The sequence below is a fragment of the Rhinolophus hipposideros genome (genome assembly GCF_964194185.1).
Source record: "Rhinolophus hipposideros genome assembly, chromosome: 5".
In the NCBI taxonomy this organism is placed as follows: Eukaryota; Metazoa; Chordata; class Mammalia; order Chiroptera; family Rhinolophidae; genus Rhinolophus; species Rhinolophus hipposideros.
The window spans coordinates 50711124-50736924 of record NC_138051.1 but is presented as its reverse complement, the minus strand read 5'-3'; the positions used below and the strand labels follow the sequence as shown (position 1 = coordinate 50736924).

General features: G+C 37.9%; 1 protein-coding gene across 2 annotated transcripts in view; it reads right to left on the bottom strand.

Annotated features, from left to right (window-relative positions):
* Positions 1–206: 206 nt before the first annotated feature.
* MYZAP (myocardial zonula adherens protein) overlaps positions 207–25801 on the bottom strand; it is an 88862-nt gene continuing 63267 nt past the window's right edge. The window contains exons 11-13 of one of the 2 annotated variants that reach the window (XM_081049405.1): positions 22419–22502; positions 9100–9200; positions 207–1176 (exon numbers count right to left, since the gene is read on the bottom strand). In XM_081049405.1, the coding sequence (XP_080905531.1) occupies positions 1080–1176; positions 9100–9200; positions 22419–22502 (282 nt within the window). In that variant the 3' untranslated portion in view covers positions 207–1079. The remainder of the gene's footprint in view (positions 1177–9099; positions 9201–22418; positions 22503–25801) is intronic. The other variant, XM_081049406.1, reaches the window with a different exon arrangement.

Sequence of the window (25801 nt, the reverse complement as noted above, 5' to 3'; positions counted from 1 at the left end):
TTAACTAGCTAAATTTCGGAGTTTAAATTCACACACGCACACACACACACACACACACACACGCACACCCTATCTTACGGTTTATAGATGCTTCTATGGGCTGCACTGATTGAAAGCTCACTGTGCCCTGACTTTGACACTCACTCTAGAGTCCGATTCCACGTTCTATCCCTTGTTCGTGGTCCTGGCTGAAACACAGAGACAATATCAGTAGAACAAAATATATGGCATTTATTAAACATGTGACATAGGTTATAATATCAAAGTAGAGCATGCATGAACAAATTACTCATTCGTTTCACAAAAACACCAATCAATACTGAAAACATGAAATGATTCAATTTCCACAACATAAAAAAAATTGTCTTTCAGTTAAAGTGAGAAAGAAAGGAAAAAAAATCACAGGTTGAATAAATACAGTGATTTCAGCTGGCTCCATAAAGGCATAAGGCACAAATTACACCAAGGAATTAGCACATGAGACAAGCATGTGTGCCTGCACGAGGGCCATCTTCAGCAGCAGTTCCCACAACCCTGCGCACATCCTTGGTACCGAGAGGAGACAGCACTGCGTGCTGGGAATCCTTCCCTCCCAGGGTCAAGTTTCCCCAGGTGCCCATGGTCCTGTGGACAGGCTTCTCTGTGCCAGAGAAACACTGCCTCTAATACTTTTATGGGTAAACAAAGCTTTCATACAGTAACAAATGATCCTGGCGTGAATAACATATAATTTCAAATGAATGTCCTTTTCCCTCCCAACTGAAGTCTAGTAAAACAGAAAATAAATCGTGAGGAAATGCTTCTGACAGGACTTCAGTGTCCCCATGGAAAACTAACGATGGCCCAGTACAGCCTGGTAAGCTGGTTGCGTGTTTGAAATATGACCTTGTAAACGTCTCTCCTGCCCACCCCCTCCACCTCCACTTTCCTTCATGTTTAAGAAATGGATGAGAACCTTAGTAATTTCCATTCTGTCTTAAACTGTGTATGTAAAGAAGCAACAGTCACCCTTTCCAGACTTCAAGCCACAGACTTCCAAAGCATTTGTCCGTCTGTAAAAAGTGCAAGTCTCTGAGTACCTAAGTCAGAGTTTTCTTCATGGTTAGCTCCAGGACTCGTGCGTATGGGGCATAGCCTCTGGAAGGCATTGCGATTTCACGGGGTCGATCTGTTTGGCTGAGAAATGAGAAAAGGCCGGTTAGGAAGATAAAACAAAACTCTCCATACTCGTGGGTAAGACAACTCTAAGAAATGGTTTTTCAACACTTAAAAATAGACTATAATAATGCAGTTGAATGTTTCATTTAAATGTTACAAAAAGGACCATTATTTTTAGCAACTTTTAAAGGTTTAGCATGTGCTAGGCATCGATGATTCAGAAAAATATAAAACATGCATTGAAGGAACTCATAATTTGGTGGGAACAATTTGTACATAAATAATTTTAATATGATACATGGACTATTACAATAGAGACATAAAGAGCTGTGTTGAATATTTTCCATTTGCCCATTCAGATCTATTCTCCCTCATCTCCACCTCACTCTGCGCCCTGGGAAGCTGACCTGAAGGTCGGCATCAATGGGCTCCCCCACTTTTAGCTTCCAGTTGGTTTTGACTGGGACGTGGTAGCAGGGGATGAGAAAACAGAAGGACAGAGAGGTCAGGACATTTGTTCCCTCCTAGTCCGGCAGCAGCTTGCTCTATTCCTCTAGCAAAGGCCCTCAGCTACAGCCCTCCCCTCCATCTCTCCCACCGGCTTTCTTCCCCTGCTTCTTCAGGTACAGGCTGATAACAGCTCCCACTGTTACTATCTCCAGAGTACGCCATTGTCCCTTGGTTATTTCCCTTAAAGCTGCCCAAACCTTTGTAAATAGTTCTTTCATTTACGTTTCTTCAATCTCCCCTTCCTGGCAGGACCCTGAGAAGCACAACATTTAACATTATGGGCAAACTGAAGGCAGAACAAGTTAGCATCACTTGGAGGGCACTGGGAAATTCACATGGGAAGGTGAATCTTGAAAGATGCCTGGGCATTCCTCAAGGAGGCAAAGCGGAGATGGGAATTCAAAGCGGAAGGGAGAGTATGTGCAAAGGCAAAGAAGGGTGAACACAAAGGCCATGGGGTGGAGGGGAGACAAGTTTGGTACAACCAGAGCAAAGAGTTCATAATGGAAAGTAGCAGAAGATGAGGCCTGGTGGAAGAGGGCCCTGTGTGCTCTGCTAAGGAGTTCAGAACGGGTCAGGAAGCCACTGAAATTTTTAAGGGGGCGGAGGGGACATGATATGCTCATATTTTTATTCTAGCAAGATTCCTGGGTACCACTGAGGACTGACTGCAAAGGACTCAGTCTGGAGGCAGAAGCTTAGTTAGGAGACTCTTTTTGCTATTTAGGATGTGAGAGAGAGATGACAAGAATGTGAATTCTAACAGTAACACTGGAGGTAAAGCAGCAAGAAAAGGTTTGGAAGATATTTAGGAAGAAGGCTTAATAGGATTTAGTGACACAGATGGAGACATATCCCATTTTTTCCCCTCCTGGACATATAATACAACTACATTTCCCAGCCTCCCTTGCAATTCAGTGAGCCAGTGACTAAATGGGCAGAAAGCATTTACAGTTGACCCTTGAACAACATGGGTTTGAACTGATAAATCCAAGAGTAAGTGGACTGGTGCGTTCAAACCCGTGTTGTACAAGAGTCAACTTTTTCAGTCAGCAGTTGAGAATCCATGTATGCAGTGGACCAACTTGTTATATGTGGATTTTTGCCTGCACTGGGGTTGGTACTCCTAATTCTTGCATCATTCAAGGATCGACTGTATATTACTTTCAGATTTAGCTTGTAGAAACCTTCTACATAATTCTGTATGCTTTCTCTCTTCCCTTTCATGCAGAGGGTGTAGTGGAAGACCCAAGAGGACTCCAAAACCAGGCTGAGTTGATAGATGGAAGAATCCTGTGTTCCTGAATGACTGTGTGGAATAAGACCCATGCCAAGCTTGGACTGTGGTGTGGAAATTCAGCCTTTACTGTGCTAAGCCACCAGAATCTCTGGGTTGTCGGTTACAGCAGCTACACCCCTTATCCTGACTGATGCAATGACCAACTGTGTATATGAGATATAAGACTCAACCCCCTTGCCCCTAACTTCCCATGACCCATCGTACAACAAGTAGTAAGGAATCTACCTCCCTAAATACTGTTTTGTCATCTGTCCTCTCTATTCCCTCAGCCACTGCCTTAGTTCAGGCTCTCATAATTTATCTTTGAATATTGGAATACTGTCCTAAATGGTCTCCTTGTCTTCAGTGTTGACAAAGTCTTCCTCTCCCTGAATCCACTGTCCATTTTGCTGTCAAGGATATCTTCCTAAAAAAGAGCATTATTACTGTTCTTGAAACTCTTTGAAGTCCCCCCCATTGCTCTCTGGATGAAGTTGAAACTCCTCTGCATGGTCTAAGGGCCTTTTACCGTATCCTTTTATATCTCCTGTTTGGCCTTGCTAAGCAACACATAGTTCTCATCATTTACCGCACTGCTGCATACGTCTTTGCCAATCTCATGCTGTCCCCTCCACCTTGAATGCTTCCCTAATCAAATGGATCTGATGAACTCCTGCTTATATTTCAAGACTCAAACCAAACATCACCTCCTATATGACACTTCCCTCTACTCCTTGCACCAGCGATAGAAATGATCTTTTCTTTCTTTATGCACTCACACTTTCCTTGAGCAGTGCTGCTCAATTTCCTGCTTCCCAAAGGTTCATTTTGGCTAAACTTCCCCCATCAGTAATACCTCCCATTACCCTGCACTGATTTTCAACTAAAGAGTAGTAGGGAGACAGCTTCTTAAAGAGGTCTATTAGAAACTTGGGGGTAATTTTAAACTTCACATGTCTCTCCCCAGAGATTCAATATGTCCTTTTCATGCTCACCACTCCACCCTTCCCATATACACCTTGAAAATGACTGCCCCACCAGCTTCTGACAAACCACTGGAAGCATCTTGAACCCATTAGTCATGCATTTGTCTCCTCTGCTTGGTGTATTTCTTGAAGGGTGAAAACCATTTCTCACCCATCTTCATAACTCCAGAAGCTCACTCAGGCCAAGCACAGAGCCCTCATTGCACATATGGATGACAAAGGAAACCAGAGGATGACAAAGGAAACCTAAGGGATTTTGAGAAGTGGTCAAAGTGTCACCTGCCACACAGAGGAAGCCACAGGATCTGGCAACTGAGGAGTCCCCAGTGACCTCACCAGGCCGTTTAGTGGAATGCCAGGGACAGGAGCCAGATGGCAATTTCTGCCAACTACTGTGACTATTCCACATAACAGAAATGGTCTCTGGTGACAATATCCTAAAAGCCCATAAAATGCAGAAATATTTATAAAGGTGGACCTTCTGGGTTTCAAAAGCTCTCATATCCCAAAAAGAGGTGAGGTATTTTATTTAGTTGATCAGTAGGAAACAAGATTTCAAGAATGCAAATAATTTCAACCTCATAATTGAAATTCGACCATATTTTTTAACACATTAAGGCTATTGTTAACCTTTTATGAATCCATAAAGGGGCAGTTCCCCTGTGGGAAACAATAGCAGAATCAGCAACTAAAGCTTTGACAAAAGCTACTTTGTGTTCTGATCTCTACAACAGAAATTTGAAAATGTAGGCATTTTAAAGGGCTTACTATGTGCTAGGAACTTATGACCACAGGGAATATTTTTCATTAAATTGTACCTATTAAGAAATAATTTATGAGTTTCCTGGAAACCAAGTTTCACTTGGAGAAGGAGAAAGAAGTCTCTTCTTTCGGTTTTTTGTTTTTCACTTTTCTCTGTGAACTAAGGTTAGCTGACCTGAAATTGCTCTCAATGGCTTTAATTAACATATATCAAACATTTCAAATCAAGCTCGTCAGTCTTTTATTTAAAAATAGGTGTTTAAAAGCCCCTGAAGTCACAGTGAATACCTTCTCACCTCTCCCCTCTCTCCTCGCTCTATTAAGAGATCTCTGCTCTCTAGAAACTCACGTAACACAGAGATTAGATGAAGGAGGGGAAGAATTTGAGGAGGAGTAATTGGAGGCAGATGGTACTGATTAGATATAAAGGACACTAGTCTCAAGCAGGCTGGTGGCAGTTGGAATGGAAAAGTATGAAGCAAATCATGAAGAAAGAAGACAGCACTGTATGAATGAATTGGTTTAGGAACAAATAATTCAGGCTCAAAGGTGACTGCAGTATATTGAACTTAGGTAACTGGGAAAGTTAGCAAAACAAAAATATGAAAACGTGGTCATTGCACTGGGGACATTATGCCTGTATCTCACTCAATCATTTCAGCAAGCTTCTGAGGGAATCACTATCAAAATTTTGCTATTCTAGGTGTGGAAACAGACAAAAAGAGGTTAGGAATTTGCCCAAAGCTATAGATGGAGCAAGAGGTAGATCCAAGACCCAAACCCAGATCTAACTTCCAGCCAGTGTTCTTAATCTCCACTAAGAGAAATCTTTACATGAAAAAAATTGACTCACTCAGCAACAGACAAGGTGAGTATGAAGATCAAGCAGACACGAGCTGAGAGTGTTCAGCAGGCAGCCAGAAATGAGGACTTATCACAAAGGAGAGGTTGAATTACGGGATGGCTAACCAATACAGAACCCTGAAGAGTTCCCGTGGTCTTAGAAGAAAAAGAGGAGCCATCAAAAAAGATGGAGGACAGGCCAGGGAAGTAGGAGAGAGAAGTCCTACAAGGGTAAGAAGTAGACATTCTTCTGCGTAGGAAGAATTGTCAGATGCTACAGAGGGATGGCTCCAATCAACAAATATTAAGTGCCTACCATGTGTGAAGCACTATTCTAAGTCCCAGGGAGATTGCAATTAGTGAAATGGATAAAAATCCCTGCCCACGTGGAGCTTACATTCTAGTGGGGAGAGAGAGATAAATAATAAACATAAAGAAGTAACACATTCAGCAAGAAATGCTTCTTCCTAGTTCTTTATTAAATAAATAAATCATATTATAAAACAGGTCTGCTGCCGAAGTCCCCAGTTGCTGTGTACCTTTTATTTAATCAGCCAACCAATGTTTAGTGAGCATCAAGTAAATGCTAGACCAGGGATGGAAGCCTGTGGTCCCTGTCCACAGGGGTACACAGCATTGGCAGGGACAGGTGAGATGCGGGGAGGGGTAAGGAAAAGGGCTTGATAGCTCTATAAGAAAGAAAAGGCTGGTTTCATTTATTCAGCAATACATAAAAATAGAGCAGCTCTGACAAACACTATTAGCTGTAGCACAGCATTATAACCCTTGCAGCTTCTAAGGACAAAGGACCCGCATTGGTGCCAGGTGTGCCTGGGACACGCTGGGACCACTCTGATGTCTCAGCTGACAGACCTCATCACCTACTGGGCCTTCCAGGGTTTTATGCAGTATCTAGAGGGCTTCAAAACACCAATAGTTTAATTGAAGAGCTCAGTGCATACTAAAGCCCTATATACTTGATTAAGCTTAATACATTTAATAAAATGAGCAATAACCACCAATAAAAATTAAGTTAATGGAATTGCCTTAGTACACTCAAATTCACTTCTATTTGATAGTGTCTTACATGTAAAATCAGAGTTTTTATTTAGTTAATATAATAACAGCTATTATCTGTTAAGGGGTTAACTTCGGTCTAGTTATGCTAAATAAATACTGTACATACATTTTCATGTAATCCTCATGCAACCCTATGAGATTTGATATTGCCATCTTCCTTCCCATTTTAAGGTTGAAATCACTGAGGCTTAAGAGAGATTAAGTAGCTTGCCCAAAGTTGTGTTCAGTTGACAGCTGGCGGGGCAGGGAACCCTAGCAGCCTGAGGTTCCCCAACTGGACTAAACTGCAGGGTACTTTGTGGGAGAAAAACAGATAGTAAGAACAAAACTCTTCTGAATCAATGAGACTTAATTCAATACTTTCCTATATCTACAATATTTTGGAAGAGGCTGTTCTAAAAATATTCTGAAAAACACCATGGAATCTTTCATTACTTAGATGCAATTTTGAAGTCCAAGTAAGAACCAGGAATTTTGTTAGACTGTATGCAACACAATTCAGCAACTCTCTATGCATTGAGTATTTTAAAACCACGAATGTACCACCCCAGGACTCAGAAGACCTGGTCCAAATCCTGGTTGCGTGGCTGCCAGTCAATCACTTTGTCTCTCTGAGCCTCAATTTTTGTATCTATAAAACATGGGATTAAACTAGACCAGGGGGTTCTAATTTGTTTTGACCATATAAAAAAATAACAAAACAGCTTGTTTTTGTTATTCAAACAAAAACTTATTTGAAATCCAACATATAAAACACACTAAAAGTTAAGTTTTTCTCAGCTTGTTTTCTTTTTTGTATGCAAGAGGCTCTCCACAGGTCAGCTCCTGCTAACCTCCACACCCTCAGAGACCTAGCACAGAAGAAGGCAGTTCCAAGAAGCGCAGGTGGAAAACTACTGCCCTGAATTGTCTCTAAAGCTCCTCACCACCCAGACTTGCATGGCGCCTGTCACATAGTAGGCACTTAATAAATATTTGTGAGGAAACGAATGAAATATTATTCTGCCTTTTCGGAAATACGGATATGTAGTTTTCATTTCCTCTGCTGATTGACCTAGGTAGTTAAAGTGCTAAGATGGATCCTGGGGGAAACCAAATGTTACATTTATGGAAAAGCTGCTTTTAGATACTGAAGTGGCTTCCAAGTTCACCGTGGCCATAAGTTAGGGGTCTGTCAGCACTTCCATTATGAAAACCGCTTTGTGGTTTCATAACTTCACCATAAAAGTTTGCTTCAGGCTATCCTTCGGCATACAAATTGAAAACCTTGTTTTAAGCCAAAATGTGGGAATTAGAAAACAAACAATTTATTGGTTTCAGACATAGTTTTGTACCCGTCTTAGCCAAACAAGATTTATTACGTGGGCAATTAGAGTGGACTAAGCCACTTGGTTCTTGAAAAATAAAAAAGGAGGGAAATGGCCAACTATTTATATTTCAAAAGGAGTCCCTGGACATGATCAATCATTCCTTTTGGCTATATTTTTATTATGTACTTTGTACCCCACATGGATGAGACCTGGAGTCTATTTACATATTCTTTTCCCTTTCCTAACATTTTCTGTGTATTATATCAGAATGATGAAATTGCCTTGTTTTTACCAGACAGCAAGCAATGTAAATGAGAACAACGTGACTTTGTGACTTTGGTTACCTAAATCACAAGGTACATGTAATTGGCGTCCTTCTTATATGTTTGTTTTATGCCCTCTTTGGGCCAAGCACAGTTTTGAGCACCTAGAGATGGTGGGTTAGTTACTGGTTCACAGGCTCCAATCTTACTAGGGAAAGACCCAGGCGTAGGCATGTGGAGCAGCTTCACTCCAAACACATCAGTCCTCTCGCTCAGAAGTACAACCGAATGAAGCAGACTATGGTTATTGTATATCTGCTCATGACTGAAACACATCATTTATTTTAGAATCTGATCCAGTGCTTGACAATATTCTGTTATGCTGCTGGAGAACAGATGAATTTTATTCAAGATGTAGACTTTCCCTCCTCTACATTACCAAAGCATCTCACAGGCTCCTCTTACACTATTTTAAATTACTGCTCAATATCTGTCTCCCCCTCCAGAGTCCCCCTGCCCTCTGGGACAGGAACTAAATCTCATTCTCCATATAACTGCCTGGCACAGGGAAAGTACTCAATAGATGTTTGCTGAATGAATGAATGAATGAATGAATGAATGAATGAATGAACGAATGAACAAATGAATGAAGGAACAAATACACGCACTAACTGGTAGGGCCAATTTCTCTCTGAAGCACCTTCCCCAGATCTCTCCTTGGCATCCCCTCTGCCCTGCACAATGCCCCTGCTCCCACAGAAACTAGTCAGACGCGTCAGCAGCCACCACTTATCTTTGCAGACATATTTTTGATAGAAAGAATGCAATTCTGGGAATAACAGCCCAATAAAGTATTTTCTTATGTCAAAGAAGAATTTGAGTCCGAAAAACAGGAAATTCCTAAATACCTGGGTAGAAGATCACAGCCCACTCCAATCTCTCTGGTTTCCACTTCAGACTTGGGTTGGGTTTCTGTTAAATAATCCAACCTGCTTTGTAGTTCATTATTCTAGAGATGAGGGAAAAGGTACTTTTAGTAAAGCAAATATGTCCCCCCACAGATATGCATGATACAATTTATGTGTATTATCAGACTTTCCCCCCAGGACATGGACATCACAATGTACTTACTGAGCACCTCTTATACAGTAAGAATTGAAGAAATGTATCGATTGAATCCTTTACAGATAGCTTTCTCTGCATGCACACACATATGTATCCAATTCTACATAAATGGAAACAAAATATCCTAACCTATACATAAATCTGTTTTTCTCTTAACAGTTTGTTGTGAATACCTTTCCACATTTATTAGTTTTCTTTTTATGTCAACAAACTATTTTAATGGGTTCATAGCATTCCATTGTATACATGTACATTATTTATTTAACTACTCTCTTATTGATGGGCATTTAGATATTTAATACTTTTTTTGCAATTATAAATAAGGTACAGCTCAACTTTTAATACTCCCTTATTAAACTATAAAATGAGTAAGTCTATTAATTTAATTTAGTGGGAAATACCTCTATAACTTAATAATTAGTATTTCATAGGTGTGGAAAATTCAGAATCTCAAACATATAAAGTAGAACAAGCTCCTTGGGATTAAAATTAGCATTCTAAATAGATTTTTTTTTCCAGGCCAGGGCCAAACATTACGTAGGTTGATTATTAGATGCTCAGGAATTGGAAATTTGCCCCATGGGGGAAATAAAGGAAAAAGAAGCGAAAAAGTTGAGGATATTAGAATGAAAACAGATGAAGTGATGGTGTCTGAAATCAAAGGGCAAAAACATACACAAAAAAATCATAGAGAGGTTAACAGTGGTTATCTCTGTATACTGAGGTTTTTGGAATTTTTTTAAAAAGTTCTATATTTTCCTGTAACGCTAGGCTAAATTGTCATGAGGCAATGACCATATCTATCTTCCTGGCTGTGTCCTACGAAGCACAGCACGTAGGAGGTGCAAGAAATATTTACTGAATAAATAGCATATTATTTGCATAACTAGAAAATGATTAAAGCATTTATCTTCTTTTAAATTGGAGCTGAAGCTGAAGCACTATTCTAAGGCATTACATAGTACATGAAAGTTGAAAAGTTCTATGGAAACAGAGGCTCATTTGTTTGAAAGAAAGAATGTGGGTTACAGCTCAGTAACTCCTGCTCTGAATGGGGGATATCAAGAGCAAAGCAGCAGCTCTGATACAAGCTTGTGTTCTGTAGGATATAAAGGACTATGGACTCTTTCTAATAAACGGGAAATGGTGTAAAGGAGGAGAACGCATTCCAGATTCCCTAGCAGCTGACAAGCCGTGACAGGTCTATAGACTGAATCTATCACCTGATACCCAGTATGGAAGCATGGTGCTGGCTCACTGCCAGCGGTACATCAATATTCATCCTCTCTCTCTCTCTCTCTCTCTCTCTCTCTCTCTCTCTCTCTCTCTCTCTCTCTCTCTCTCTCTCTCTCACACACACACACACACACACACACACACACCCTTCCCTGGCAATATCTGGACTCTCCCATTCGTAAGAAAAGAGAAAGGCAAAAGAGGCCTGCCCTTTAACAAGTTCCAGCAATTCCATCAGCAATTCCATTTTGGTGCAGACTTTAATCATTAGGATTTCACAGAATGCTGGGACTACCACCTGTATAGTCAGGGGCATAAAAGACAAGGTTAGCAAATATGTCTCAACTGTCACATAGTGAATAGTGGACAGGTAGCCCCAAATCCTTTGTTCTATTTCATAAGAATTCTATGTGTACACATCGGATACTCACTGACGCACTGTATTGAAAAACTTGTAAAAATGTAATGCAATCAGTAAAAAACAAACAAACAAACAAAACCAACAGGATCTACTATATATCAGATAGTGTGTAAAAGTAGGTGAGGGAAAGTAGTCAGCAGTTAAAACAAATAAAGCTTGATTTGCAACCTTTGAGAAACTCTGTCTTGTGGGGTACAGACAACTAAGCAGAAAATAACAAAGTGGTAAATCCATGTCAGAAGGACCCACAGAATATTAAGGGGGAATTCAGAGAGGATGCCTATCTCAAGATTGGGAGAAGGACTGAACTGTAAGTGAAGATTTCCTGGAGTTAAGCAAGGGAAACAGAGTAAAAGAAACAAAGGGGATGAGTATTCCAGAATTGTGGAAACATACCAGCTTGAGAAAAGGCACTTTACTGCAGTATACAGGTGGGCAGGAATTAGTTATAAAGGGCTGCCTAAGCCATTACAAACATCTTACATCCAATCCTATGAGACCATGGTCAATACTGGACTTTATTTTGATCACTTGGACTCTCGAGTTAAAATATGAGAGAAAATAAAACTACAGGTAGGAAAATCAGTCAAAGAGGTCATTAAGATTTTCCAGTTCAAAGTGAGAGCTGTACTTCTAGTGCAGAAGAATAAGTGCTTAACAAACAAGTCCTCTTGCAAAGAATAACTGTGAACTCCGGACAAAGAAGAAAGATAAACAGATTGAACAAAGACATGCAAGTTTTAGAGGGGAGGTAAAACTTGGGGCAAGTAACAAGCATAGAATGGCTTCTCCGTGATTTGCCCAAAGCATGGTAGTGGCAGCACAGATACAGTCAAAATTCAATAGAAAGGTCATCTCTTTAGTAGAATAAACAAGGAGAAAGAGTGCAGGATAACCAGGGCTATCAAAAATAAGGGGGAAGCTGAAAAGGAGATGTTGGAAATCTTAAATTCTGCGTATAGACTCAGCCCACCTCTGGCAGACCGCTGACCCTGCATGTGTGGGGCAAACTGAAAAATGTTTGTAGCCACAGGTCAAAGAACTGAACTGCAATCTGAGTCATCACCCACTCACTACAAGCATAGCAGGTTGTAATTGGGTCTAACCAAATTCATTACCTTCTAAAGCAAACCTCAATGCTCCTCAGAACAACTTAAAAGAGAATCCAAAGTTTCTACAGCAAAACATTTACAATGTCCAGATTATAATCCAGAATTAGTTGACATGGAAGAGCTAGGAAAGTGTGACCCATTCCTAAGGGAAAAGAAAACCATCAGATGCCAATCTTCAGGCAACTCAGATGTGGGAATTTTCATACAAGGACTTTAAGACAACCATTATAACTATGCTGAATGAGGTAAAAGAAAAATATGCTTGTAATTGATGAGATCATTTTTTTAAATCAACAGAAAGAAATAGAAAATATAAAAAAGAACCAAATGGAAATTTTAGAACAGAAAAACACAAAGCCTGAATTAAGAAAAAAAATCACTAGATTGATTTACAAATGGAGATGACAAAAGAAGTCACTAAACTTGAAGACACATTAATAGAAATCATTTAATCAAAATAAGATAAAAAAAAGAAAAGATTGAAAATAAGTGGAACTTCATAGAACCGTGGGACAATTTCTAAAAACCTAATATAGGGGTACTGAAATCACAGAAGGAAAAGAGAGACAAACTAGAGCAGAAAAAAATATTCAAGAAATAATGGCCGAAAATATCCAACTTTGGTCAAAACATAAATTTACAAATTTAAACTTGGCAAATCTCAAAGGGGTTAAATTCAAAGAGATACACACTTTGGCACACCATAATCAAACTACTACAAACCATAACTTAAGATAAACCTTGAAAGTAATCCTGTATAGGTGAACAATCATTTGAATTACCACAGATTTCTCATCAAAATCTTGGGAAGCCACAGGACAGTAAGTACTATGAGAAACTGCCAAGTTAGAACTCTGGATGTTTCAGTAATGATGGTGAAATAAAGACCTTACTTTCAGATAAGAGAAATGAAGTGAATTTGTCACCATTTCACCTGCACTACATGAAATGCTAAATAAGAGTTCTTCAGGCAGAAAAAGAGATGATTTCAGAGAGAAACTCAGATTTTCAGAAATGAATGAAGAATATCAGAATACATAGTATATGAGTAAATGTGAACGGCTATGTTTCCAAAGAAAACCACATTTAATATTTGGCATATTTCCTCTTGGGCCTTTATTATCCCCCATCCTCTCATGTGTAATTGGCTTATACTATAAATACTTTTGTACTTTGTTCTTTTAATTTATAAGCATTTCCTATTGTAAACATTTTAATGGCTGCATTATATTTTCTTTTAATTTCTTTAAAATACATATGATTTTAAAGCAAAAATTGTAACAATGTATTATGGGTTTATAATATATGTAAGTATAATATATATGTATGAATATGTGTGTGTGTGTGTACACATATACACATACTGGGGGTGCAAAAATTGTACACATTTTAAGAGATGTTATCTATGTATTACTTTTCAAAGTTGAATTGAATTATGGTAGTAATGTGTAGTATGACGTTTGCTCAAAAGACGGCATTAATCAAATGAATGCTAGCATCATCATTCATTATATCACAATTTTAATACAGTGTTTTCCTTTCTTAAAATGTGAACACATTTTTTGGATACGTATATATATCCAACAAGGGGAGGGGTAAATAGACCTATACCATTGCAAGACTTCTAAATTTTACATGAAGTGGTACAATATTACCTCTAAGTGGACTGTGAGTTGTTAATGATGTACATTGTAATACGTAGAACAACCACTATTTGAGAAAAGATACATAGCAAAATGCCAATTGATAAATTAAAATGTAATTCTAAATAATATTGAAATAGTTCAAAGAGAAGAAGAACAAAACAAACAAGTAAAAAAAAGAGTGGAAATGGAAAAGTAATAATAAAATGGTACACTGAAATCCAACCATATCAATAATAATTGTCAATGGACTATATACTCAAATTAAAAGACAGAGACTATCAGAATGTATATAAAAAAGGAAAGCCCAACTACATATTGTCTATAAGAGATGCCCTTTAAATATAGAAGCATGAATCAGTTGAAATAAGTGGATGGAAAATGTATACTATGCAAATATAAGGGCAGGCATGGCTATACTCATCTCAGATAAAATAGACTTCAAGACAGAGTATGAGCAAAGGTAGTGACCAACATTTCATAATAATCAACAGGACAATTCATCCCCCAGACATAACAATCAAAAATATGTATGTACCTAATAACGGAGCTTCAAAATACCTGACATCAAAAATGACAGAATGAAAGAAATAGATGATCTAAAGCCATAGAAAAGGATTTTAGTACTCTTCCTTCAGCAATTGGTAGGACAATTACACAAAAACCAGGAAAAACATAAGTAATTTAAACAATATTATCAGCCACCTAAATCTAATTGATATTTATAGAATGCACACAAAAACAGCAGGATATGTATTCTTTTTACAATATTTAACCAAGAGAAACCATATGCTGAGCCATAAAACAAGTCTCAATAAATTTAAAAGAATCAAAACCATACAAAATATGTTCTGTGACCATAACAATTAAATCAGAAATCAAAACCAATAAGATATCTAAAAAAAAACCCCTCAAATATTGGGAAGTTAAACAACACACTTCTAAATAATCCATAAGTCAAAAAAGACTAACAAAGGAAATGAGAAAATATTTTGAACTGGATGATAATGAAAATACATCATATCAAAGCTTGTAGGATATAGCTGAAGCAAAGCTTAGAGGGACATTTACAGCTTTAAAGGCTTATATTAAAAAGAAGAAAAGTCTAAAATCAATGACTTAAGGTCTACTTCAAGAAGCTAGAAAAAGAAGAGAAAAGTAATACCAAAATAATTAGAAGGAAGGGAATAATGAATATCAGAGCAAAACTCAATAAAATGGAAAACAGACAATAGAGAAAATCAATAAAACCAAAAGCCATTTTAATTTTTTTAAATCAACAAGATTGATAACCCTTCAGCTAGACTGATCAAAGAAGATGAGGGGGAAGTAAGGGAGGTACAAATTACCAATATCAAGAATTAAAGAGATACCAAAAAGAAACAATTAGGTATCTACATGGGGAAGAAATCCTTAATCCTTACTTCATACAAAACACAAAAATAAACTCCAAATTGATCATACATCTAAATTACAAAGAAAAAACTATAAAATTTTTACAGGAAATCATAGGAGAAAGTCTCTGTGACCTTATAGTGGGCAAAGATTTCTCAGGATAAAAAAAGTATAAACCACAAAAGAAAAAATTGATAAATTGAACTTGATCAAAAATAAAAACCAAAATAGCAATATCTTCAAGATATATCAAGAAATTGAAGAAGCAAATGAAATGAGAGAAAATGTTCATAATACATACATCTGACAAAGAACTGGTATCTAGACTATATCTAGATATAAAGAACTCCTACAAATCAATAAGAAAACTAAAACACATTCATAAATTAATACATGTGAAACCACTATGCTGTACACCTGAAACCAATATAAAATAATATCAAATGTCAACTATACCTGAAAAAAAAAGTCCTGGGAATATAAAGTACAGCATAGGGAATACAATCGATAATGTAATAACTATGTATGGTGTCAAATGGGTAAGAGATTTATTGGGGTTATCATTTTGTGAGGTATATAAATGTCTAATCACTATGCTGTTTTATACACCTGAAACTAATAAAAAATAACTTAAACGCTAATAAAATAATGGGCAAAATATTTGAACAGACACTTCAAAAAAACAAGATATATAGATGGCCGATAAGCATGTTAAAAGATACTCAACATCATGAGTGACCACAAAATACAAATAAAAAATCACAATGAGAGACCATCACACACTCTCTAAAATAGCTAAATTAAAAAGACTGACAATACTAAGTCAGGGTGAGGGTGTGAGAAACTGGAACTCTCGAACTGCTGGTGGAAATATAAAATATGAAGTTGGTGCAAAAGTAATTGTGGTTTAAAAGATTAAAAATAATTGCGAAAACTGCCATTACTTTTGCAACAACCTAATACCACAATCCCTTTCACAAACTGTTTGATAGTTTCTTTAAAAGTTAAGCCTACGTCTACCCTAAAACCCAGATATTACACTACTAGGAATTTACACAAGAGGAATAAAAGCATATGTCCACATATGACTTGTCCAGTAATGTTCATAGCGGCTTTACCCACAATACTCCCAAACTGGAAACAACTCAAATGTAGGTCAACGAGTGAAGGGATAAATTTTGATATAGTCATATTAGGTTGGTGCAAAAGTAATTGCAGTTTTTGCAATTGTTTCTAACCTTTTAAACCTCAATGACTTCTGCACCAACCTAATACACGAGAATACCACTCCACATACAAAGAACACATGCAACGTAGGTATATCTAAATCATTATGCTGAGGGAAAGACACTGGACACAAATGAGCACATACTATATGATTACATTTATATAAAATGCCAACAGGTACACAGTGACAAAAAGTGGTAAAAGTGACCCCTACCCCTCAAAAAAAAGTGGTTGCCTGGGGGTGAATGGAGAGAAGGATTGCCAGGGGACACAAAGAGGCAGTCTTTGGGGAGTGATGGAAATGCTGTGTCTTGATTGTGGTGGAGGTTTCACAAGTATACACAACTGTCAAAACTCATCGAATGACACACTTGATTATTTCATGGAGGTGTAATTGACACATAACATATTAGTTTCAGATACACACCATGATTTGATATTTGTATATATTACTAAATGATCACCACAATAAGTCTAGTTAACATCCATCACTATGAAATGTAAATAGATACAGTTTATTTATGTAAATTAATATACAACAAGGGAAAAAAAGATGGTGAGAGCCTGAACATGGATAGTATGAGGAAAGTCAGAGAGGGAGGGACAGATTTAAGAAATACTTAAAAAATAAAATGGACAGGACTTGATATAGAAAAACAAAGCCTATCTGTTCTCAATCTTGCAGAATATGACTTAACAAGGACCGACAAAAATCAGCTCAGACTGCTGCCTGGCCTGTGCCCTGTAAAAGATTGCTTCTAGGATTGAGAATCGAGTTCCAGGGTTTTCCTGCTTTCAAATACCACCCCCTTGTGTTTAGATGTGAAATGCAAACCACACGATGGCTTGGGAGGCTGTATACCTTCCAGGAAGGAAGGACCTAGTATGGCGCCTTTGGGCATTTGGGGGAAACTATGTCACAGATGTATGGCAGCCACCTCCTCCCCCAACGCTCTCAGGCCCAGGGGAGCGAGCAGCAGAACTGTAGCACATGCGCTAAATAAGAATGTGTGTCCAATAAAGTGTGTACGTGGAGCTCTGGTTCCTGGTGCTGCTGCCCCAGTATTCCACAGGAAAATTAATACTACTCCCAGGAATGCACAACAGACACGTGGAGAGGTTTATGGACCAGAATACATATTAACAGCAGGATGGACACAATCAAGACATTTGACTCCTTTCCTCGGACTTTTAAATGTAGCTGTGTATGTAGGATTTTCCGCAGAGAAAAATGAAATGTAATCTGTTTAGAGTTTCAGTAAGCTTATCATCCTAGGAAGATATATACTTGTCATTTTAGCTTAATAACATCTTCTATATCAAAAATAGGAGATGGGGTATTTCTTCTTTAAGAGGCGTGCAAGTAAAAAATTGTTTGGAAAAAAGAATGGGCATATTTTTGTATCAGGAAGATTTTGAATTGGATGATGAAAACGCATCTGATGGGGCCAGGCTAGACAGACATTTAGGGGTCTGGTGTGGGTGGGGATTGCAAAATCAAATGAGTTTAAGCATGAGAAAGTAAAAATGATGAATTCAGGGACCACATTTTTAAAATAATCCACATTTTTCTCTTCAAAAGAAGAAGTGGGGAGAAGGCAGAGGAAGAAGAGGAAATATATATATATACATATATATATATGTATATATATGTACATATATATATACATATATATATATATATATATATATATATCAATGACAATGAAAGGAATCCCTGGGACCTAGACAATTGAAGAAACAGTAAACACATATGGCATTTACTATGAGCCACGTACTTTTCTAATCACTTATTGTTAACTAATTTAATCCTTGTAACAACTCTATGGAGAGGATAACATTTTAAAGAGAGGACCCCTTTGACAGATGAGTAAACTAAGGCACAAGGCAGTTAAGTAATTTGCTCAAGGTCACAAAACTAGTAAATGGCAGAGCTGAGATGTCAACTCAGGCAGTCTGGCACCAGAGTCTGCAATTAGGCCCTTAGAAAAAGGTAGCTACTTCATTAATACGACGGGATATAGGAGGTTACTAGATTTGTCCACCAAAACTTTTCAAAGCAATCTGAAACACCACCATCGGCATCATTACAGTTTAAGGCAGAGGATGGAAAGTCATGGCATAAAAATGACTGGTGTTTGAATATGTCAACATAATAGAAATGCTTATGGCCAACAGAGCCTTGTATTGTAAAGCAATTTAATTACATAAACTTAGAAAACATCAGTGTGACTTCCTAATCTTAAAAAGACACATGTTTTCCCCAATTCTGTCACCACTAAAATTAGCCTAACAGTAGGCACAGCACTTCAGCCCATTATCAATTCTCAGATAGTCTTCAATATAGTTCTCCCCTAAAATGAACTGGAGCTCCTTGGAGACAAACCAATATCACATCTCAGGACAGACATGGGGATAGCTCGTAAATACCTTGTTGTTGCCTACCTGGGTAAAGAAGTTAAGGGAGGAGAACACTCCCCAGCTGAGCTGTGACAATTTGAGCATCAAAGCAAAGAGGGGAAAAAAAAGAAATAATTATTTGGGAAATAAGGTTGAGTCTGAGAAATGCCTTGTGTTCACAATGTCACTCAAAAGGAAAGTTAATATAAAGTGTACAAAAAGCAAGTTTTAATAAAAAAGAAGGGTGACTATAATAAGATATGTTACAATTTGTATTGATTTTTAAAACTAGGAAGCATTAATATATAAGGCAATGCAATTTCTTTTATAGAGTATTAATTATATGTGTGTTGATAAAATGTCTGTGTTAGGTAGGAAAGAATAACAAAAGGAATTGTATGTCAGGTTGTCTCAGGGTATCAGGGCCCATGGGACGTGTGCATGTTGTTGGTGGTCAGACAACAACCGGGTGGAAAGAGGAGCAACAATTCACTGGCATTAGTGGTCGCACACAATTAGCAAGGAGACAACAGTCAGCAGTGTGTTTGTAACAGGACAAACCAGTCACACAGCCTAAAAAGGAAAACCAAGTACTCAGACTCAATCTCATTTCCTAGGAGATGAAATCTCTACATGGTCCAACTAAGCATGGTGAAATATTAATAAGGTATGCATCATTTTTTAATAATGCTAAAGACCAGATTAATGTATCACAGTGATAAAGGGTCCTGAGTTTGAATCACCCTGAAACCACCTACCTATTCCTGTGACCCAAGAATCAGCGGGTACCTACGCATGTCCTCTAACCTTAGCTATTCAGGAAAGCAATTCTGTCTCCTTTGGATCTGAAAGATCATTGCACCTACCTGGAAAGTGCCAAAATGACGTTAAGTCTAAGGGAACACTGAAATAAGTAAAACAATAGCCTTTGGAAGATATAAAAAACGAACAGAAACAATGAAAAAATAAATCACACTCATGATATTTAATATTTTAGAATAGGTTAAAGTGTAACTGTATTATTAAATCTTGTCATTATACAATTTACTTTGTAGACGTTTTATCTGCTGTTTAAGGTGGATGCTTAAAGTGATCAAAAGGAATTAGCCACACTAATTTTGTAGTGAAATTTAAACAGTTTAAAGGGATTTAATCTATCACATTTATAATCCATGTTTAAATGCTCAAGAAAAACTGGTTTCAAAGCCTTACTTATTAGATATACACAGTAGAAATGCTAGTCCCACTCACCATTGGACACTCACCATTTCCTGACCTACCACTTGTGACTCTTAACCTGGGGGCTTCCTCTGACCATCAGAGTCCAATCGGCTCTGCCCAGTGCACGTCAGAATTGCCACAGCCCCCAGGAGTAGGCCTCAACCAATGACTGCTGGGAGTTAGTGAACAAATGCCCCAGCTTTCTGACCTTTCAGAAAGGATAACTAAGAGCCCGTTGCACATTACCACTGTGGTAATCTCCTCAGGAAGGCACCCGAGATAGCCTTTCATCCCTTCCCTGTCTCACTGTCCCACTCAGCTACTGGGACATCCTGGGATCACCACTCAAACTGTGTCGACTGATATCCATATCTCAGGGTCTGGGCAACCCTAACTAAGAGAAGAAATGAATTTAAGAAATTGGGCATTAACCAAAGCACAAATATGTGTGCAAGACCTTTCTCCATGCACAAATCCTCTAGGATAATTCATAATCTACCAGGAGGACAGCTGGCTTGAGTCGCATGGCCGGGGGAGGGAGAGTGGGGATGGGCACTGCCTTGAGTGACCTTCTGTCTCTCTTGTCAGCATCTCCTTCCTCTCTCCTGGAACCACCTTCTCTCTAGACCCACGAGCTTCCACCGGGACACTCACTCTCTGACTCTCACTGGGGAAGGTGTGATTCCTCCTACAGTGAGCTGCGATTCCAGAGGGCAATCTTAGAAATAGAAATGTCCATTCACAAGGCTGGGGCTGGACCCAGTGACCATGGAGGGGACATAGAGGTGGACAGGACAAGTATCCGTTTACTCAGGTGTCAGGACACTGAGACTCTTGGGCCTTGAATTTGCCACCAGGGCCCCATGCGCCAGGAGGGACATCTAGTCATTTTTGTAGGCAGCCCCTCAAAAACAGAGTAAATGAAGACTGAGCGCACCACCCCTATAAACACAGTGGTTAAGAGCTCAAGCTTTGAATTCAGGCTTACTCATCTCTCCTGTCACATTGGGCAGGTTCCTTAACATCCCTGAACCTCAGTGTTCCCATCTACAGAGTATACCCCCCCCCAAAAAAAATGTATACACATTTTAAGAAAGGAAAGAACTGTATAAAATTATGCTGATAGTAACTACTTTTACCACCTCTTTTAATTGCAGAAGTCAAACATGACTTGTACTCGTCTTTTGTTATCAGTATATATTGAGTATTACAATTTTAATAGTTTTTTCCTTTCTTAAAATGTGTATACATATTTTTGCCACCCTCTATATAAAATGGGGGCAATACAATGTAACCCATAGGGCATCTCTCTTAATAAAGCGCAAACAACACTAACACGTTAAACATCATCAAGTGCTTAGTAAGTACCAGGCACTTTCTGTGCATTCTTACCACATGGTCACACACTTGTAGGTGCAGCTATCGTCCTCATTTCATTAATTATAAAAAACTTCCCCAGGGTCACTCAGCTAATAAGAAGCAGAAGTCTGATTCCACTCTTAGCTTCAATGTTATAGAAAGGATGTGGGAAGTAGTTAATAGCGCCCAATGAATACTAGCTGCTTAGTAAATGCCGCTTCTTTCTTGGCTTCTTACTTCATCCTTCTCTTCTGGGCTGCCTCCCACTGGGGAAGATTACAGTGAACAGACAGACACGGAGATTCATGGAGCCTCAGGAGGAAGAGGCTCAATGCCAAGCTCTTAAGAAAGCTCATTTAGAGCAAATAGATTTTGGCTTCTCCTTCTATCAATACTTCAGCTCTTAAGGTTCTTCCAACTCCATAATTTCCTTCTCTGGAACCTACACAAAATCCTCAAAATGACTTTCAAAAAAAGCCCGGAAGTCAGGAATACTAAATAGCTTAAAAGTTTCAGATGTAATTAAGTCACCGCTAAAACTTGACTCTGTGTCATAGGAGAGCACCGAATTCGGAGTCCATCTCTCAGCCAGGCTCTGGCATTTACTCAGCAGAGTAATGCTGAGTAAATGCAGAGTAATGCTGAGCAAAGCCACTTGCCTTCTCTGTGCCTTCTTTTAAAATGTTGGTAAATGCAGACACAATAATCCTTGTCTTACTTGTTTTTAAGTTGCTATGAGAATCATATGAGGCATGCATGTGAATATACGTCACAAATTATAAAGTACTACATAAATGTGGGCAATTATTAATATTAATCAAAAGCTTATCGAACTTGATAAGAAAATTCTTGAACAAGGAAAACAAGAGCCAAAATGCCAAGGTGAGCAGTAAGTGGGAAGGAAGAGAGCCAGGTAGTAAAGAAAAACTAGCTGTCAGAACCTCATTTTCAGTGTTGGCAGTTAACCTTCAATCAATTTTATAAGGCCAGGAAATAGCCATATTTTTAATTAAGTGTAGATGGTAGGCTCAGCAACATAAAATTTAATGGTAGGGAAGATACCAACTTAAAGAAACACAACTTCTTACCTCTCCTTCTAAGAAAGATATCTTTTCTAAAAGCTGCAATATTAAGAGCTGTTTCTGTTGCACCTTTTTCTTTAATGATTCGATCTAGAAAGAAACCAATTGAAAATTGTTAGTCAAAAATATAGAATTGTACAAGTTAATCAACTAGAAGAGATGCCTCTGGTTTTCATTTAAACAGAACCTACATATTGGTTCTTTGTGTTTCAGGAACAATATTCACATGAGATACTCCATGCAGAGGGGAGTCTATGCCCAGGTAAAGTTGGGACATCAGACATTAGATTGGTGTCATTAGGTTTGTTTAACCTAAACTACCCACACTGATACTGCTCTGTAACCCTTATTACCAGCCCATAGGTATCCCAGAGAACATGCTTTGGGAAATGCAGACATAACTCTACATAAAATAATTGTTCAGCTTAAATTCATGAGGCACTCAGCATATCAAACCTTCAGCTCTGTTATTCATGGGAGTACCTTCATATTTGTTCAACCAGGTGTCAAAAATTTTGGTCTGGGGAAAGCGTCACTGTCACTGAAAGTGCTAATGAAATTCAGAGGACTGGGAAATCATGTAGCCGGGGGAAGCAAGGAAGGCTTCCCAAAGAGAGAGACTTGAGCTGAACTTTCACCTTTGTTTTTTCAATAGATATGTTCTATCATGGACTACTCTTGGTCTTTCATTCACATATCAAATCTCCGTAGATAAACTGTAGGTTCCCTAAAAGCAGGAACCAGGGTACTCTGTACCAGGCCACATTTTGGACGCTAATGGGAACAGTGTGGAGGTTCATTAAATAATTTGTGATATTTAAAGAAAGCACTAATTTTCCCCACTATCTTGTATACTGAACTTTAGCATTTGCAAAATCTTTTTAAAAAATACCACTCAGTGTGAAATTACACAGTTCCTATAGAAGGGAATCTAGCAATACCTAGAAAAAGTACAAAAATACAATTGCATTTTACCCTTTGACCCAGCAATTCCAATTCTAGGAACAGATCCCAGACACATTGGCCAACATAGGAAATGGACAAGCAAAACTGCAAAGAAAAAATAACATTGCTATTTTGAAACTATTTGATGTATTGTAGTATGATGTTTGGAACCAAGGTTTTTAGTGTAAGAGAAAGAAATGCAGGTATGAAATCCAAGAAGTAAAAAGAGTTTATTAAATTTGAAATAAAAATATTAGTATAAACTCATCATCTTTTCTTTTCTTTTGTTAAACATGCATTTCCTAATTGTGTCCACTGAGAAAAATTAGAAACAACAATAAGCACATATATATGTCCAGATCCTGGCCTCTAAATACCATCCCTCACCAAAAATACAGACTGTTTTGAAGGAACGGTCCACTTCGAGGGGCAAAAAATATACTACGTGAACCCAAGATACCTTTTTATGCCTGAAAACAAGGACATGAAGGGTCTCCCTTGAGCCAAGCATAGGACAATTTGAGCATCAAAAAAAATAATGAATGCAATTGAGTGAAACACATGGAATATATATAACCCTGAGTGTTTTATGATTCTTCAAAAACAAAAACAAAACAGCAACAACTCATTGGACATCATTGGAAGTGACAAGAGCACAATCCCCTTATTTAGAAACTTGGCAATTCAGAGAAAAGAGTTAAGTCGTTTATTCTGCCTTTCTTCTACAAACGACATTTGAGATTACTGAAAATTCCTAGTTTATGAGGGAAAATTCCTAGTTTATTCTTCTTTTCAGAATTCCAGTTAATCAATGCGGAAAGAATGACAGACTTAGAAAAAACCCCAGCGTGCAATCCCTGTGAAATAACTGACTTAAGTAGCCATCATTAATAGATGATGAGTTGCAAAGCTGATAAAGAACTTTACAACTGTGTTTGGGGCTGAATCCATGATCAGCCTTAGCATCACCCAAAGTGAGACCATCAGATATTATGTGTCCCTGAAATGATACCAAATGAATCACATAGACACAGCACGACCATGAAGTAGTTTTGCCTCTCCCCACACACAAAAAGTTGAAACCGCATCTAGTCAAGCTTCTAGAGCTAATAAGGAAACAAAAAGTCAAATCCAGAATATGGGAACTTTTATAGGACAACTGACTCAGTTCTTGCAATGTCACTGGTGGGGAGGGTAAAGTTGGAGGGGGGAGAGGTAAATAGAGAGCAGCATGCTCTAGGTTAAAAGACCAGAAACATAACCACCAAATGTAATGGCCCTTCTCTATATGCTGATTGGAACAAAGCATCAGTAAAAAGACATTTCAGAAAAATTTATCACACACTGGTTATTAAATGAATTATCATTAATTTTGGTAGGTGTGACAATGGCATTGTGATTATATAAGAAAAGTCCACATGTTTTAGAGATGCAGAGTGAATTATATAAGAAACATATGCAGAATGTCTGGGGTTTACTTTAAAATAATTACACAGAAGGGGAGAAAAAGAAGAAAAGAAGGGGTAAGTAAAGCAACGGTAGCTAAATCTTGCTATTTGCTGAATCTGGGTAATGAGTCTAGGGAGCTTCATCAATTATTCTCTCTGTCTTAATTGCATTTGACATTTTTATTATAAAATATTTTAAATTTCCACCTGGTGTCAAAAAATATAATCCTTCAGCAAACCATACAAAATAGAATATAACAAGAAACAGACTTAAGAAAAAAAAGTCGTGTTGATAATTAAAGAAATAAACAATTAAAAACAGTAGTGAGTTACTCTTTAATACCTATTAAATTTGCCCAAAACGATTGACTAAAGAAATCAGTGTTGGAAGGGCTGGGAGGGCAGCTACTCTTCTGTGTTGCAGGTGGCACTGTAAATTAGAATGGCCCTTTGGGCAATTTAGCAGTAAATATCAAGCGCCATAAAGCTGTTCTTACCCTTTGACCCACTAATCCCACTCCTGGGAATTTATCCTAAGGATATAACTCAGATGTAGCAAAAAAACCTATATATACAAAGATGTTCTTGCTCCTATTATTTATAATACAGAAAATGGGAAATAACCTTAATGTATAGCACTAAAGGAATGGGTAATAAATTATAGAATATCAATTTGATGAAATATATTATACAAACACTAAAAACAAATATATTGCAAAATGGAAACGTGTTTACAAAAAGCCCAAGGGACAGAAAAACAATGTTGAAGGTAAAGGCTAGAAGAGAAGTTAGATAAACAAAATCAGTCTGGGGTTGGGGTAGAAGTATGGACAAAAAATAAATAAAATTGTTTTGTTTAAATTTCCTTCAATTTTTATAGGAAAAAGTTTCAAAAATCATACTTATAGTGTTCCTCGTTCCTTCCTATAGTGTTGAGATTTTTAAAAATTGACTTTTACAATCTTTAAATGATAGGCAAAATGAGTACTGAAATGA